The following is a 19268-nucleotide window of genomic DNA, read 5'->3' on the forward strand; positions in this document are numbered from 1 at the left end:
TTTATTTTTGGGCAGAAAAACTGGCTTTCGTTACCTTTGGAGGAGTAGTATTCCAACACCATAAAACAAAAACTTACTTTATATAAGTATACTGGATAAACAGTAGTCACAACGAACTATTACTTAATGTTAAAGTAAAACACGTTCTAGGAAAATAGTAAACGATTTAACACTTACCATTGCAGATTTGTATTTCCTTTGAATTACATGACGAGTTTTAGGATCTGTAATATAAAGATTACAATCATGTTAAAATAAATGAGACTTACGAAAATGATTCAATAATACTGTACCTTGAGGCCTAAGTTTTCAGTCCAAATCTATTGTTCAGGCTCAAATTACTGTTGGCTTTGAATTTACAATAAAAGCAAAAATTAGTTAAAAGATCATAGAGTGCATAATATGATACAAATCAATGGACAAGTAATATAATATTAACAGTCATGTTAGTTCTTTATGCTGGTTATGTCAGTTATAACATAATTAACCTTACTGTCGGTGATACATTTTACAGAACTGTACTGAAATTCCAGTACATATATATGATGTTTATGAAGTTATGAACTTTTGCATAACAATCTCAGGGTGAAATTTTATCATGTAAAAATATGTATTGGTGTTTAAAGAAAGTCACCAAACCCAATCCAATTGAGCTTAGAATTGTTTTGCTTTACGTTACATTGTTTCTCTTGCTTTGGAAATGGAAGGTCATAATAGGATACCGTTAACTGAGATCACAGGTTCAGCCAACTTAAACTATAGCTAGCATTTTGTGTGAGACAGTATATTTTCCAGAAATATTTAATATTTAAGTATGTAATACATAGCAAAGGAGTTAAAAGCCTAAAAATAAGGTCTGTACATAGATAGGTATATCTTCAGATTAAGTAAATGGAAATATTTAAGAATGGTAGGTTTTGAGTTAAGAAAAATTTGTTGCTTTGCAGATACTGTACGGTACTTTATCATACTAGAGCTTGCTTCTGTAATTCAGTCCTTGAAAGACAACTAAGAATTTGTCAAGAAGGACATTAATTTTCTTGGCTAGTGAAAAAAACTCATCTCTATAACCCCCATACAAACATTCCCCTTCTGGAAGATTCCACTTTCAATTCATTCATTTGTGTCCTCTCTTAAGGGAGGAACCTTGACTTCAGATGATGGTATGTGGCAACAAATTTAAAAGAGGTGAGTAAAGCAGCATGGGGTAGGGAAAATTACTCAAATATCATACTGGCAGCAACCAAGAGTTAAGTTAGTGAGGTTAAAGCATGAGCTTGGTGCACTGTAGGAAGTGTGACTTTTTCTATCCTGAGCTGAGGTATGTTTTTCTTCTAATTTATACCATAGTGTCATTCTGTATCAGAACTGATAATAAATGGGTCAAGAAGTGACCAAATAAGCACTGACAGTGGACTGCTTAATACATGGACACAGACTAAGCTAATAAACAATTTTTAGTTTGGCTTAAGTACCACACTATCCAGTAGCTCTTGATGAATGTTTCTATGCAGGAAGTAGAGATTAGTTTAAGGTAATGAAAATGAAGAGCTTTTTAATGTTGGATGTATGTAAGATAGGTTCTAGAATGGCTGGAGAGAGGCAGATTTTTTACTCCAAATATTATATACATGACAAATTTCATTTTTCAGACAAGCCAATTGAGATTTCTTCCAAATTGGAAGTATCTCCTCTGTCATGGTCTTTACTCCTCAACATAGATTTAAGGCTCTTTACTCCTTTGCATTGATTTAAGGCAATCACCAATTTATGCTGCCAGACTCATAGTTCAGCACATATTGGTAGTAAAAGGGAGAGATGGTGGAAGATACTGGGCAGTATTACATATTTCAAGCAGGTAAGATTATCTTGAGTTTTAAGTATTTAAGGAAGAAGAAATGCAGCTGCGTAGATGTTGCACAGCCATGTCCTCTCTACAAATGTTGCATGACCGAGAAAAAACTCTATACTTGATTGTTTTCATTAATTTCATCTCCTTATGCTCTCCCCTGTTTATAGACATAAACTTTGAAGCCACTTCTTCATAGCTTGAGTGTGTCAAGTTTGTGTGCTTCTTCATCCCAACACATTCCCACTCGGGAACATTGCCACAGCATGGCAGATTCAGGCCAGGCCCCAACCACATTTACTGTTCACGTGGAGGCTTGGAGGAAATGGGATGGCTCTTCTAAGTTTTTTCTCCATGTTCAAGTAAAGTTTTTGTAATGGATGGATCACTCTTCAGAGAACGTTTCCTGCCACCATGATTGGGGAACGGTTGCTGACACATCTGAGAGACATCTGTAGCAACCCCCCCACCTTCACATTGTTGTGAACAGTATCATGAAAGTCTCCATGGCACTGCGGAGTAGTGCCTCCATTGTACATTCCAGTCTTCAGATCAGCTCAAAAGTATACTTTACCTCCCTCTCTGGTTCCCGCGACCTCTCTCGTTGACCCAGTTGTAATGTCAACTGGAGTTGTCGGAAATTATAGTGTTTGTGTCAATTGATAGTCTTTGGCTCAGTCTTTCCAGACCATGGGCATAAACAGCCAACAGCCATACCACCTAAAGGACTTGACCTTCAAGTCCAGTGCCGATGACTCATTGTTAGTTCCGGCTCAGCCAAGAAGCAGTATCCAAGAGCACCATTTCTTTTGACTTAGCGTGATAATCAAATGCGCATACTCCAGAGCTGATGTGGTGGACAACAGTACATTCTGGGCGAGATTTCGCATGGTCAGGGGCATTGGTCTGCCCCTCGCATTCAGGAAAATCCCATCAGACAGGTACTAAGGACGGAAACGTGGTCACAACAGACCACATTCACCTTCTTTTTTACCTTTGTGATGTCCATAGTTTTTTTTTTTCCCTTGGGTTTTGTGCTGACTGCTCAGCAGTCATGTAGTTCACCCAGCTCCTTTAGAGGGACAGGTGGCATCTTGCCTAAGGTGTATGGCTACAAAAAAGAGGGTGTGTGTGGGACTGGCCTCCTACCTTTCTCTTTTATACCCTTCCTCTCCCAGTGGGCAGATTAGCAACCCGTCACATGCTGAACAGACATGCTTGCAAGTGTTCTAGACAACTTGAGTATCCTATCTGTAATCTAGCTCAATTTGAATTAAGAGATGCAAGTCCTACCCTCTCACACAGTAACCATATTATGTACTTATATTATTATTCACAATGTTTTGTTCATTTGTAAAAACTTATATTACCAATAGTCTAACATTTTCTAGTCCTGAAAACTATATGCTAAGGGATATTTAACCCCCTTTAACTGACCTTCAAACCCCATGAAGTGCTTTCACAATACTGAAAGGTTAAAAGTAAAAATGTCTTAAAGCAGCACATTTTGGAAGAACTCTGAAAATGTTCAGTACCTGTAACAAATGCAAAACTTTTGCTGAATTTTTTTTCCCTATAGTTCTACTGCAGCTTTTTTAAGTGTATTCCGGATTCAGAAATTCTAAAAATTACATGGCATTTTCTACTCAAGCACTAAATTAGCTGGCTGAAGTGTCTGCCAAGTACATCATAATTATTTTCCACTGCTTTTAACATTTTCATTAATAACCAGTTTTGTTAAAACATTTTTTTACAACTACTATTGAAAATTGTATGTCAGATGACCAAAGACTGAAAATTTGGCTGGGTCTGAAGTTTTACAAATGTAATCTTTTTTTGTTTTTTTTTTATTTGACTTCGGGAAAATCCTTTACTGTATTGTACAAATATCTGGGATTAAGTGTAAATGCAACTGGAAAAGTCTATGGTCATCTAACATTGCTGTGAGAACAATTACATAACTGTAATTCTAAAATCCTATTTTTAATGAAGTGCTCTATTAGTATGATTCAAGATTTCAAAATGTTGCACATTACTTTCCATCTTAAAGGGGATAACCCTAACTAAAGTATATTATTTTTATACCTTATTGAAGCAGACAATGACATTATATTATAGTAATAAAAATATATGTATATCTGAAAAATTACATGTATACTAAAATATATCTGAAAAAATTACTCATATAAAAATTATAGTATGTATTGCAATGTATATTATTATTAAGCAATTTATTCACCTGTAAAGGCCAAGACTGTATCATAGAGAAGCAATATTGAATTAAATAAATACAGTATTAGTACATAAATGAGAGACTGTAGTTAGCATACCAGTAACAACATCATTACTTACTGTACTCCTCTAAAACAAATATTCCTCCTTTCTGAGTGAAGCACTTTCTGATATGGTCCAAGCGAACGAAGAACTGGAAAAGAATAATATTGAATACTTTTAACATTTTTTACTCTCAAACTTCCTTACTTATTGTAACAAATGGCAATAGCAAACAGCAAATGCAAGCAATTGTGAGCTCATAAGAAGATCCTAAGAACTTTCAGTATCATCGTCATCCCTAACATTAACATACATTATATGTACATTGAAATTATGAAATTAACTTCAGAAGAAGCATGAATTCTGCATGACATCTGAAAGACAGAAGTTGCTCCTTAAATATTGTATATACACTACATAGTACATTGTTGTTTTAGCTTCCATTTCTAAAAATGACTAACTTCACTGCTTCTTGTGACAGTCTTAGTAAATACAAAGTCAGAAACTAGAAAATATAAAATACTACAATTGATCTACAATAAAATATATAATAATATATAATAATCTTCATTCGCTCAAATAAATCCACTCAGATTTAAACCTTTGTCAGTGGTAAAAGCTTGCCGAAACAATAATTTTACTATTGTGCATTTCATCATTTAAGAAAAGAGAATTATTCAAACTAGTTACGAGTAGAGTGATTATAACAAAATAGGTAGCAGTGGTCGGCAATCTTTTATGCTTTTTACAAAATATAAAACGGGTATTTAAAAGATATGAAAGACAATGTTCATGTAGTATACTCAGTTCATTAGCTCAGGAAGGTATGCATTTTTGTACATATCTGCTGCTCAGGAGAAACGTACTAATGACAGTTCCTTGCTTAGCTAATATAAGCTGAACTTACTACAATATGAAGGCATGGAGAGGGAGACTGAGGAGTAGCAATACTTAATAAGCTATTCATTTTTAAGAGGATTAGTATAGCAATTTGGCTTAAGCTACCAAAATACACTGAAGCCCAAAGGAATCCTTGTCAAGTACAGTACTCTCATTGTTCAAAGTTAGCTGAAGATAAATGCCAGTATCGTAACATGAGCTAATGTTTGACAATAAGAGCCTGAAGTTAGATGTGTTCCTTTGACTAAGATGTGTATTATTTAAGCTTTAATACAAACTGGAACTTGGATTTGCTCTTCATATTCCGGTAAAACTCACACTGTAACCTTCCACTCTCACTGATGGTTGCAATGAGATACTACTTGTCATGGACTGTTGAGGATTGAATTTTCCTGTGCTCTCTTTTGTCTCTCTTGCCTCTCCATCCCCCTTATCATCCATCTGTGTAAATACCTGTTCTCAATCAAAACACAGACAGAAGTGAGCATGCAAGAGAAATAACAAATGCGGAATAAGAGGAAAGTAAAAGGACATAGGGTTGGCAGAGGAGTCTAGGAATTGAGCCCCAAAATATCGTATCCCCTAATGCTATCCTGAAAAAATCAAAAGCAAAAGGGGAGGAGGGAAAATAGATTGCCAGCAAACAAATCTATTCATACACAGTACTAGAAGATTTTTGATGGAAATTTCTTATTACATAAATTTTTGACTGTGTAAATCTATATACTGTACTGTATATAAAACATGGTGTCAAAATGTATAAATTATTTGTATACAGAATTGTCTTTATAACTTGAAAACGAAGTCATTTTATTTGGGATAAGCCATGTTTATCCCTTAGTAAGGTTCCTGTCTTTCGAGGTTCAAAATAGGGATAAGTATTTAAAAGAACAGAATCTAAAAGGTGAAACAAGAATTGGCAAAGAGGAAGTAAGGGAAAACACGATGCCCATAACCTCACTGGGTGACATTTGGCGTGGAAGTATCACTTATTTTGATCGGTATAAATTCTACTGTCATTTTAAAAAACAAACAAGTTGTCAGAATCAGTCAGATCAAGGCATATGGTGTCTACGTTGGCATACCAAAGCAAACATATCTAGTATACACGCACCACTACAAACTATTGTCTAATCTTCAAATCAACCAACAAAATCAAACAAGGAATACTTCAGAGATGGTCAAATAAAAAATAGGGACTCTGTGTGTGTGCGGATGGGGAAGAACCTGATTGGATGGAATAGTATATATTCCTAGTGCTGATTGACTAAGAAATGACAAACTTCAAGTGCTGTTTGCTCTAATGTTACAGGTTTCCTAGTGCTGCCTGGCTAAAACTTATTAGACTCCTTGTGCTGACTGGCTAAAGACATGCTTCTGGTGTTGGCAACCGACCAGACACACGGCTCTTCAGAGCTGGTCAAAATGGTGGTTGGGTTTGCCATAAAATAACATAAAGTATCACAAAAAACTGAAAGGTAGCAAAACAAAACTTGGATAGTCACCACTGGTACTGAAAGAAGGGTTAACAGTGTCTAGGGAGACCAGGTGTAGTGAGGTAGTTTAGGGAAAGGAGGACTAGGACACGCGTGGTAAAGGTAAACAAAACAAAACCACTAGTCACAACTACAGCCAAGTACTGCACTACACGAGTTATACTGGAGTCCAGTATCTCTTTCTATATTCACCTCGAAATCCTTTTATGATGAAGACGGCGAGCAGGGATACAAAAAAGGAAAACAAAAGAAAATGTGAGAAACGGCACCATGAAAAACAAACAACTTTGAGCATATGAAGTGTCCAGGGACACACCAGAAGAGTATAACTTTCCTTAATGTAGGTCATATAATTATAAATATCTAATGTGTTTATTTTACTATTTACTAACAAGGGCCAGCGCAATTTTAATGTAAACTACAGCTGCCATTAGCAACTACTAACAGTGATTTAGCGTCTACATCTAAGGGGGTTCTCCGTGATTACCAAGGACCATCTCCAAAGTTCCCTCTGCAGTAAGAAATGATCGTAACAAAAGACAATCGAGTGTTACGGAGAGAAGAAAGGCTACAATGTGGATGATACAAAAATGAAGTGAAGATTGGGAGGGAATGTGATGGTTGGGAGACTGCGTTATGTCTTCATCTTCAGCAAACGGCAGCATCAGAGGCAGCAATGGGTTGGAGAAAGGGGGGTGTGAAATGCGAGGTGAAGTGATAGTGATAGTGAGATGGCCAATTGAGGGGAGACTGGTTGGTCCCAGAGGAGAACGGACGCTAGGCTGGGGGATATCATGCAGGAGAGAGCAGAAGGTGAGACCGACGCACCAGACCAGAGAACCAACACAACGCACGGCCCACTACACAAAAATCACAAAGCAGATCATTCCAACGAAGAAGGTTGGTCATGAAAAAACATGGCTGACATATGAAAAAGAGGATATTCCATTAAAAATGTGAATAGTATGAAGAAAAATATTTGCTTAAAAATTCAAAAAAGTGACCATACATACACCAATTCAAAAATATTCATGTATTAAAAATGTAGATAATCTGACATAAATACGGGCAATAATGAGAGATTGAGAAAATTCACAGCAAATATTGTTTACAAATAATTTGAACTTTATATTCATTTGACTCAAGTAAAACTGGAAATAATAGAAAATATATCTAGGTATATGCACCATATGCTTAGTGATTTAAAAGTGCACACACTCGTTAGTAATAAAATGCATTTCAGACTTCTAAGGACTGGCTGCTAAAATTTGCAGTGAATTTCTCACACTATTACCCTGTATCTTGTGCTTGGATAGAAGGTACAGTGGTGTTTGGATAAATTGCCTCCAGAGTTAAAGATAGACTGAGTAAAACCACCACTTCATAGAAATATCTGACCCCAAATCACAAGTTCTAGGACTGACAGTATCTACAAAATGTTCTCATATATCAGTAGTATCTAAACTAATACTCTCACCAGGACTTAAGACAGAGATCAACTAATACAGAACTGTCAATGTATACATGCAAGACATGATTGGAGCAAAATAACATCTGTTAATATTGATATGGAGGGCTTCCTTAAGCCAAAACAATTGGGTGTCTAGGAAAACTACTAATAAGGGTAAACTAAGATCAATGACTCAAATATTAGTGTAAACACTGCATTAATATTCAAGTTAATTTACACAATCTCAATTGTGTACCAATATGCAAGACTTGAAGTCAAATATTCATTACCAGGATCACTATATTTTATTTGAGCACCTTATTGTATCACACTGCAGAGGTAAGCTAAATGTTGTGTTGGGTGTTGTACAATCATTTCAAAGGTGTTTGTATGGAAAATACCAATAGCTTGACTCTGTGAGAGAAAGGTTGGAATAATTCCAATAAAATAGAATCTTTGCTGATATAATCACAATTATTTACAAAACATGTTAAGTGACAAAGAAACCAATAAATTACAAAACTGTGCATGTCACCAGTATGGAGAAAAAGAATTTAATGTTTATTAGCTCAAAATTTGAATGCTTTACAAGATGAAACTACTAGCAGACATACTACTTTCTTTCAAATTATATATTTTAAAATGTGGTAAGAATAAATATTTACAGTACTAATTACATTTAAAGTGTATATTCTTCGTATCATTCTCCATTCACTCCCAAGTATGAAATACTCCAGTGTCTCTGAGGGAAATAAATTTCCATAGAACTCGATACACTTTCATTCTGTTCTGTAAACCACACAGTAATACTGTACATTATTACATGACATAGTAGTAGTATAGAAACATAAATGCTAGTCCTATTTTCAAGTTTAGAGAAAAATGCACATGCAAACTAGATGGCTGAAATACCCTATACTCGTGGAAATATGTGCCAGGTTAACAGTGGTACCTCGACATACGAAAGTCCCAGCTTACGAAAAATTCAGTTACTTAAGCAAATACGAAGATTTTTTAGGCTCTACATACGAAAATAGTTCAGGTTATGAAAGGTTGTTGCTGTAAAGTCCCAAGAATCGCCAGGACCACCGATAACAAATGATCGGTGTTTGACCACTCTTCACGCAATCTACGCATGCGTTGCCAGATACCACAAGATTCCTTGCTTTCATCTGCTTTTTTACCGGATCCAGCTAGGCGCTAGAAATTATCCTATTGTTAAGACCTCAGGTTTGTAGCTGTGAATAATACAAATTGTCTTAGAAAATTTGTCATTTTACTACATATGTATGTACATGTACGTAAAGTATTTCTTGTACCATGTACACTAATACACTTTATTTAAAGGTACGTACTACAATAAAGGTTATGTTAGGTATTGAATGGTGCAAATTGTTGTACTATTTCATTGTTTATTGGTCAATTTAGCTTTATTATAAAATTTACTGGGGTGTTTTTGTAGGGCTTGGAACGAATTAGGCAATTTACATGTAAAATGCGGTTCAAGATACAAAAAGCTCAGGTTACGAAGGCCGCCTCGGAACGGATTAATTTCGTATCCTGAGGTACCACTGTATACATTCGAGTCCTAATGTACTGGTACTGTTAGTTGCATTTGTCCTTGCTCTAGAAGTCAGTGTGATCATCTTTATGATGTTAACCAAGTGAAAAAAAGTATCCAAGACACTATTTCAGTGCTCCTCACACATTCCACTGTAGGCATTACGTAAGGTTCTTTGCTACATCTCTTTAGCCCCTAGCTGCAACCCCTTTCATTCCTTTTACTGTACCTCCATTCATATTCTCTTTCCTCCATCTTGCTATCCACCCTCTCCTAATAATTGTTTCAGTGTAACTGAGGTTTTCCTCCTGTTACACCTTTCAAACCTTTCTACCCTCAATTTCCCTTTCACCACTGAATGACCTCAGAGGTCCCAGCTCTTGGCCTTTGGCCTAACTTCTGTATTCCATTCCATTCCAGTATGTTATCTCAGTGGTCTGATTAAACAATTTAAAAGCAACAATCTGCTTCCCAATGCAGGAACAGAACAACTCTCCCTCTTACTGCTTTCTGTGTTAGTAATCTTTTAAGCCTCCTGGTGTTTTACTCGTCTTTTGACAAAATGTTGTGTGCTATAATTCATTTCCATACTTTACTGATTATGAACTCCAGCAATATAAAATGGAATCTATAGCTGTATAAACTGTAGAAAATAAAATATGCATCTCGGGTGATGACTAACTGCTTTCACATCAGTAACTGGTCTCTCATGATGACTGATTTAAGCCAACAACCAGTATCTCATGATGATTGTTTAATTTCAAAACAACTGAAGTGAACACAAGGATCATTTATGCCAAGAACTACGACTGCTGTTAATGTATCTTCTTCCCTTAAAATCTAAAAATAAATTGCTTGCATTACGCATACATGTCGATTGTTAACACAAATGCTGAGATAATTAACAAATAGTAACTGAGAAATTGTAATGCAGTCAAGGAATCTCTTGAAGGATTACAATAAGTGATGAGCCATCAAAATGCATACATGTTTTGTTACCTATAACCATGGGTTCATGTTATCAATGTGCGGTATAAATTTCAACTACTATTACTGTATTATAATGTGAAACACTGAAATGAGGGTAAACTCTGTAATCTTGTGCTGTAGTTAATTTAAAAGGTCTCAAGTTGAAAGGACCTTTTGCCTAATATATAATTTCAGTAATAAACAAGAATTTTATTTTAGTGAATAAATGTTGTCACATTTTTGTTTGGCTAAAAATTACCTAACAGCAAGGCATAAACATTGTCAGACATATCTAGCATGCAATGGCCCGTAAAATTTTTTATCTAATGGGGACTGTGAAAGGTGTTGAACAAAGAAGCTGCACTTTATTGTTCTAGAAAGTCCTCAGAGTGAATGAACCAGTTTTTAAAGGTGGTCTTGATGAAGTTTTTGCGGATTTGAAACATTCTTACTAATGTGTTTATGTTTAATATTTCTCTTTACAAGGTTTGATGCTAAATGCATTTTTTATGCTCCTCTACATATTAGTATTTTAATTTTTAATTTTTTGGAAATTAAAAATAAAATACATGTACCCCTACAATTCAGAGAATCAAATGATTGTTGTAATTAATGCTGTAAAATATAATATGCCAGCCTGCCATCCAATGGCATACATATATCTTATCTCTGTATGCAATCATTTAATGTTTTCAACATCACATTAGTAGGCTATGCTTTGGTACATCTTAGTACATATAGTACCTTGATCAATGTCATATTGTTTGAGTTCCTAAATCTTTATTAGTCTTTCAGCTTACGGATCATTTATCTAGATTTAGAGCTGTCACTTTAATGGCAGGTGATCATCATGTTGCACAATGCCAAAGAGAGGAACCCACAACACTTATGGGAAATGATTAGTTTGTATGGTACATGAAAGCAAAGATAGTAACATGAAAGCTAAGGTATGAAAATGTTTATATGTTCCGCCATAAAAAGCAGTTGTGGAAAATTCATCTCTTCACTACTTTGTAGTGCACACAAAAATGTGCAAAGAAACACAGCACTAGAAAAATCTCACTATAGCAAAGCAGATTTGAAACTGCTTGCATAGCAACTTGTAATAGGCAAGTCATGCTATAGCTTTACACACCAATGAAAATTTAGCACCTAAGGCTTTTGATGTGTAAAAAGAAAAAATCTTCCCTTGCAATATTTACACATTACAGTGGACCTCTTTATTCGCATTCCTGGCATTCACAGACACACACATGCGGATTTCTCAATGGGCCATATCTAACCATTATTTGCGGGAAATTCACATATTCGCAGTATTTTTCTATGATAAATATCCACGAATTCGTTTTTTTTATCAATTTGATTATAAAATGCAATTTTGGTGATAAATATATTAAAAAAACCAGGTATAAACATTTTCAGAGTATTTTTCTTGAGTTTCAACTAACAAAATAGGCAGTTTTAAATGTTTTTATATTAAGGGGTTTCAACTATTCGCAGATTCTAGCTATTTGGGGCGGGGGGGGGAGTCTGGTACACATAACCCCCAAATATGGGGTGGGAACACTATTCACACTATGGTTAATAAGACATTGAAGTTACGGGGGTCTCGGTTTATGGCGTTCTGCCTGTACAGCACTTGGCTCACAGTGCCATTAACCTGATTTTATGGTGGCATTAGCAGTTTTACAGCACTGTACCCAATTTTACAGTGCCACTTTAAGTTGTTGTAAGCACCATTTATTCCCATTATTATTATGTTCCAGTTTACAGCTTTTTGGGTTACGGCACACAGCCGGGAATAGAACCCCAACCGTAAACTGGACACTGCCTGTACGGTATGAGCAAACAGGCAGTTATGCCTTTTCTTTTTATAATGCAAAATTTACTTATCTACATCAATAAATCATGAAGGAAAAAGATACAAAGTGGCAGCTACTAGTTCTTTAGATCTGTCCTAAATTCCTTAGATCTGTTCTAAAATCCCAACGGGGAAAATCTTGTTAAATGTATTACTTGAAAACTCAGTGAAGTCTAGTTTGATATGCTATTATAATTTCTGCTGTCAATAGCAATTTCATCCTGAATTTTACTGTTAGTATTTAATTTCCTTGTCTCCTGTAGATTTTATTTACTCCCAAGTCTTTCTTGTCCTTTCCAACCCCTACATCACTATCAAACAGACTCCTCCACTCTTCTACTCTACCTCCTTGCCTTTATACTTTGAAATGTCATAAATTTAATAAATACTGTACCATATATAAGCCTTATCTAATCCACAATAATCATTTTGGAAACTAAACAGCTGTCATTTAATAAATACAGCAGTCCCCAGTTTTCTGGCGATCTGATTTTATGGGGCTTGTCTAGCACCAAAAATCATCGATTTTCGGCGCCACAATGTGCCAATTTCCAGTTATCGGCACCGATAAAAGTATTGGCAGCGATACATACCTAAAAGAGGCCCCATTAACCGGTCATCGGTGCCAAAATCTGGTTATTGACGCCATAAGCGCTGAAAATTGGTGATTTTTGGTTATCAGCAATTTTCTCTTATCAAGCCGGTGGACTGGAACCCCTACTGATAACTACACCATATATAAACCTTTTCCAGTCCACATGAATAGTGTCTAGATTTAAAATATGAAGAAATATTTCCACCTGACTGGAACAACCAGGAACCAAGAAGCATGACTTATGCTCCCTCCAGTGGGATGTCACCACTTTACTTTGCCTGTCCTTCATTATCTCCTACTTCTGTATGTAAGATAATTTATTTTTTGCCCCTTGCCTTCTCTGCTTTGTCTTTAGTTCATTGAGCAATAATGCCCTTGTGACGTATGCAATTGTATCCGCTGTTGAATCATATGCTAGGGTGATACGTATATGCTGGTATCTCTACTATTGTGTATTGTTTTTTACTGCTTAAAATTCTGTCCATAGCTAAGAGCACTTGCCTTACTATTCCTGCTTGACCAAGTTTTAGGATCTCTGGTAACACTGTAAGCAAGATTCTCGTTTATAAATGTATTTTCTTTAATGATTTTTAAATTCTAATTTTTCATGTTCATTGTCTTATTTGTTTTTTCTTGTCTTGGAAAGTATAATCTTTCTTTGGGTCTCATTAATATTTGTACATACTACTAGGTTAGTTCTTTGTAATGACCTTTTTTGTTTTTTAGACTAAGTATTTTGAGTCTTTTCTGACCTTTAATTTGCATGATCTTAAAAGAATTAATGATAAAAGTACACTGTGATGGAAGGTCTTTGCACGAGAAATCTCACAATGAATGATCATGAGAGTCGTTTTCCCTTTGTCTTACATTCATTCATGTGCAGCTCATGACCAAGCTTCCTGTCATCTGTGTATTTAATTTTTTTACTAAGGGAGTGATAAGCAATTAGAATCTTGTGCCTTAAACCCCTCTCCTGATGTTTTCACTTGTCTCAGGCATGCTTCCTGTCATTTATGTATAGTATTTATTTTTGTGTTGGGGTCATAGATTGTGGAGGGAGTGATGAACAATTAAGATCTTTGTGTCTTAAACCAGTTTCCCAAGGGTTTTTCACTCGTCTCGTGCATGCTGTTGGACAGCCCTCTTTGTTATGCAACTAATACTGCATAGTTATCAGTGGCCCCTCCCTGCATGTGTGTCAGGACTAGCTTGTTAATTTCTGGACTGAAGCAGACAAATACGGACATTTAATTGCAATCTATTACCCTTCTTCCTTCTTGGAATCTGTTGCCCTCACAAGTGATCATTGTGAGCCTCTACCTTTATTCCTCCCTTCTGTATGCTTAAACCTTACACACCTACCTTATTGGCCTCCATTTCCAAGCTTATAAGACAAGTTATCTCTTCTGCATAAAGACTCACCCATTTGTCTTAGTTACACTTAATTAAGACGTCGAATATTTAAAAAATTTAATGTACTAGGTCACCTGGATTTCAAGTAAGAGTTATAGCACTGGACAAAGATATTTGGAAATAAGTCATGGATTCAATAGAATTGGCAAAGTATCTATCAAAATTAAGTCCATACTAACTTGAAGACATAAATCTAATCTCAGCCATTGGAACCAGGATAATATAAGGAATTAATGTCTTTTCATCTATAACCTGAGATGAAATACCTCTGGATGTGTCAGCATATGATAATATGAGATGGAGGAAGAAGGACAGGTGGTTTGTGATGAAGATGGTGACTGATGATCCATCAATTCTAGAAAATACATTAGCATCTTGACTCAGCTGGCAGAGCTTCCTAGGATTCAAGCAGCAGTATGTTGCAACTGGCACATGAATAAGTACATCTATAATTGTCACTGAAGCATCTTTGCTTTTATATGATAATTCAACAAGGCATGGATGATCATTCTGTAAGCAGTCCCAGGTTATCGTCAGGGGTTCCATTCCCGAGGGGGTGCCGATAAGCAAAAACCACCATTAACCAAAACTTGGCGATTTATGGCCCCATAATGGCGTTTATGGCAGTTATCAGCGCCATAAGCACCATTATGGCGCCTCTGTAGGTATGTTATGGTGCCATAAGGCAGCTTATGACGCTGATAACCGGAACTCGGCCTGTTATGGCGCCATAAATCGGCAATTTAAACCAGTTCGCCGATAACTGGGGACTGCCTGTATATGTAAGAAATTAGTGAATCAAAAACTCATTCTTATTGCATCCTTTAAACGAAAATAATCAATGCAGTTTTAAGCCACTAGCCTCCTCTTCAGGGCAGACTAAATATAAACATTCTAGCATGTACTTAGAGGTGTCTAGTGTGACTTGGAAATTTTCATGATCATTCTAGAGTGAAAGATGCCTAAGTATGGGTTTTTTATTTAGGTATTAAAAAAAACCAGTTTATTACGCTGATAATACTATACGTATTAGCACTTTTGAGAACATGTTTAAATTGCAAATCAGGAGTGAAAGATCACAGAAAATTACAATCCAGGCTACTGGACATATCAAGGACAGCTTGGTCAGTTTTAAAATTTAAAGAAACAAAAGTATGATCAGAATTCCCAACTGGAGGACACACAGTACTGGTTATAAAACCATGGAAATTTGTGAACATTACATCGACGTAAATACCAGGCATGCATGTCCGTGCTTATAATTTGCTTTTAGTTCAGGCAATCAACAGAATACTTATATGTAGTGTAACTGTCTTGAATAGAATATTACCATTAAATGGTTTTAGTATTCTTGAAAGGGTCATAAACTGGTTACAGAAAGGGAAAATTAGAATGCTTTGTATATTGAAATCACCTTACATAGATACTAATTCATTTTAGGTTTAACTGTCTTTGTTTATAAAATTATATGGGTATTTGAGATTTATTTCAATTTATGAATAAGTTGGAAAGAAAAAATATATTTCATAGTGACACTAGATACATGATCAAACTCATAGAAATCTGGCAAGGAAATAGGCCGTCCCTTATTTCCATTACTCAGTAACAAAATGACTTTTTTGATACCAGGTACTATCTTTCCAGTATAATCAAACAGTATGTTATGGGTTAGGTGTACTGATGATATATTTTGTGCTTAACCCATTAAAGAAGATGAAAAGGTTTTTAAACCTTGTTAAATACATTGGTAACATCTACAAAATTTACCATATAAACTTGGAGAAAAAAAGATTGTACTTTTACATTCTTTAGTTTTTAGGAGGATGGAGATTTTAAAGGTTCTGCATATAATAAGTTCACAAATATAGCTTCTTTAGAAATTATTACTCTAATGACCATCCTAAAGCCAAGATCATCATGTTGTAATTTATAGTTTTAAGGGCACTGCAGTTCGGCTGCATTGTTCTTGAACCTGAGCTTAAGAAAATCTGAGATATTGTGATAAATCTTATAATACCCATGTCAATTTAAAAATAAAATTCAAATAGCATCTAAGGTGACTTTAATATGCAAAACCTTATCCTACCAAACCAACTAGTTTATGACCACACCCAAATTACTGAAACTATTTACAGGCAGTACCCAGTTAACGGATGGGGAATGGCTGAGCACCAGTAACTGAAAATTGTCAATAATCAGAAAATCACAGTAATTATGGTAATACTAAATCGCATTACATGATGCCATAAGCACTGATTAGCGCTGATAATCCACATCCCTACGCTGATAAACCACCTACCGACACCAATAAACTGTTCCTACCGCCGAAAACCTAGTTAACAACGTTGTTAGAGAAGCATTGTATGCCTAATGTAAATGTTCTTTTTAAAAACAATACATTAAAGTATATATGTAATACTTATCAAAATACTATATAATACTTATCGATTCCCCTTAATAGAAGAAGAGTGGATGCATTTATGAGATCATTGCTTTCAAGATAGTATACTATGGGACAAAGTAGCAGCAAAGCTCTCAAAAAGAGGATCGATTAAAAAAGCACAGACATGATTGAACTGGAAATTTAGCCAGCAGTTCATTTCAATATAAAAATTAATGCCATCACAGTATAAACTGAAATGAAGCAAGATGATCATGTACCATGAACATATTTTACAATGTAAAATTATCAAATCATTTGTAATACAGGAAAATATGTATAGTAGTTGATTAACAATAAGCTCAGCAATGTGCAAATTTTACAATCTCCTTTTAAACAGTATAATTACTAGTATTATTAGCCAATTAGTTTTTGAATAGTTGTACACTTTTTTTTATAAATATATACATATATATATATATATATCTATATATATATAAATATATATATATATTTATACACATACACACACACACACAGTGGGCCCCGTATTCGCGTTCTCCCGATTTGCAGACTCATGGATTCGTGGATTTCTCTCTGAACCATATCTACCCACTATTTGCGGGAAATTCGCCTATTCACAGTATTTTTCTGTGGGAAATATCCACAAATTCCTGTTTTTTATATCAATTTCAGCATAAAATTCACTTTTTGTTATAAATCTATTAAAAAAAGCAGCTATAAAAATTTTTTGTGGATTATTATAGAGTTTTACCTTCCAAAATAAGCCGTTTTCAGTTTTTATAAGGGTTCCAACTATTTGTGGGGGGGGGGGGGGGATCTGGTACGCAGATTTACCCACTCTGTGAACATAAGTCTCGTTACCCAGGCTTTCGCATTAGCTCTCCACATCACTGGAAGCTTCTCCTTAAGCACTTTGTGGGCCTTAAAGGCTCGAGGAGTCTCCTAATGATACACAAGTAGGGGCTTCACCTTGCAATCCCCACTGGTGTTCGAACAAAGTGCGAGCGTAAGCCTTTCTTTCATAGGCTTATGCCCGGGTAGCTTCTTCTCTTCCTGCGTGATTTACGTCCGACGAGGCATTTTTTTTCCAAAAAAGGCCAGTCTCATCACAGTTGAAGACTTGCTGAGAACTGTAGCCTTCTTTGAGAGTCATCTCGTCGAACGTCTTAATAAAGGCTTTGGCCGCTTTCGTGTCCGAGCTGGCTGCCTCCCCATGCTGCACCACCAAATGGATGCCAGTCCATTTACGGAATTTTTCAAACCACCCATGAGAAGCCTTGAACTCTGGGGTTGCCATCGCTGTCCCTTCTCCTCCGTCGCCTTTGGCCTGGGCAATCAAATCGACCAAAATAGCACTGGCCTTGTGGCAGATTGCCGTCTCCATTATCGTATCACCAGCGACTTCTTCGTCTTTTATCGCATACCAGCTTCATACTTTTTAATTATTTCCATCTTTGTCTCCAAAGAAAGCATCCTCTTCTTTCCTACTTCAACTTTCTTGGGACCCATGACTACTTATATACTGTACGTAATTAAGTTATGTAGTACATATACATATGACGTAAGGTTCTCACACAACACGATAAAGTAGTACTACAACGAAATCACTAACGAATTTACTTTAATAAACGAAATCGTATAGAACGAACGAATTCCGCATGCTTACGATACCGATGATGCCGCGAAGTGGCCGAAAAAGGACGCCGCTAAGTAGATGCATCATGGGAGAGATGCTGACCAATAGGAGAGAAGGATCTTATGGCAGTGACTAGCGTCAGGAACCAATGGGAGAGCGGGAGGATGGTGGCGTCTACTCAGTTGGCGGTGTGCGAGTTTTAAAATTGTTATCAGTAGTCCGGGCAAATCTCGGACTTTACAGCAACCACCTTTCATATCTTGAACAATTTTCGTATGTAGAGCCGCAAAAATCTTTCTATTTGCTTTTGTATCTCAAGTTTTTAGTAAGTTGAGCCTTTCGTATCTTGAGGTACCACTGTATATATATATATATATATATATATATATATATATATATATTATATATATATATATATATATATATGCATGTATGTATGTATGTATGTATGGCTGTCACAGAGTGACTTTGTACCTGCATATACTAAAGTTACATTGGCAGTGACCACTATGTTATTTTTTCTGCAGACCCATAACCATCTTTATTAGGGGAAATATTCAACATTAAATGATTTCCCATAATAAAGAATACTCCAAAGAAAACACAATGCAATAGTCACTGCCACTTCCATTTGCTGCTTTATACACTTACACAGAAGTCTTATCAACAGTGTTGAACCCTCCAATATGCACACTACCAACCACCTCTATTTTGCATGCATTCTCATGTTTCCCGGATGCTGAATCCACACCTTTCTAATGCATCTTTCACATTATTCACCCTTTTTCAGTTCTTCCTCTCCTCTTTCCTCATAAAACCTATGAAATGTGCATTCTTTTCACTAGTTATCAACGATTATC

At 35.8% G+C, this 19268-nt stretch overlaps 1 protein-coding gene and 1 long non-coding RNA gene across 8 annotated transcripts in view; one reads left to right on the forward strand and one right to left on the reverse strand.

The window, feature by feature from the left end:
• The window catches only part of LOC135197784 (uncharacterized), a 110600-nt gene that overhangs the window by 13797 nt on the left and 77535 nt on the right, over nt 1-19268 (forward strand). For 3 of the 7 annotated variants that reach the window (XR_010310655.1, XR_010310657.1, XR_010310656.1), the window contains exon 4: nt 16-176. The exons of 2 other annotated variants lie outside the window; for them this stretch is intronic. This is a non-coding gene — a long non-coding RNA (uncharacterized LOC135197784). Of the gene's footprint in view, nt 1-15; nt 177-1138; nt 4263-19268 lie in introns of those variants that run through there. 2 more of the 7 variants (XR_010310658.1, XR_010310661.1) reach the window with 2 other exon arrangements.
• LOC135197783 (MAP kinase-activating death domain protein-like) overlaps nt 1-19268 on the reverse strand; it is a 312071-nt gene that overhangs the window by 12015 nt on the left and 280788 nt on the right. The window contains 3 exon segments of the mRNA XM_064224890.1: nt 178-224; nt 4202-4274; nt 5342-5476. Coding sequence (XP_064080960.1) covers nt 178-224; nt 4202-4274; nt 5342-5476 — 255 coding nt within the window.

Source organism: Macrobrachium nipponense, chromosome 21 (genome assembly GCF_015104395.2).
Source record: "Macrobrachium nipponense isolate FS-2020 chromosome 21, ASM1510439v2, whole genome shotgun sequence".
Classification (NCBI taxonomy): Eukaryota; Metazoa; Arthropoda; class Malacostraca; order Decapoda; family Palaemonidae; genus Macrobrachium; species Macrobrachium nipponense.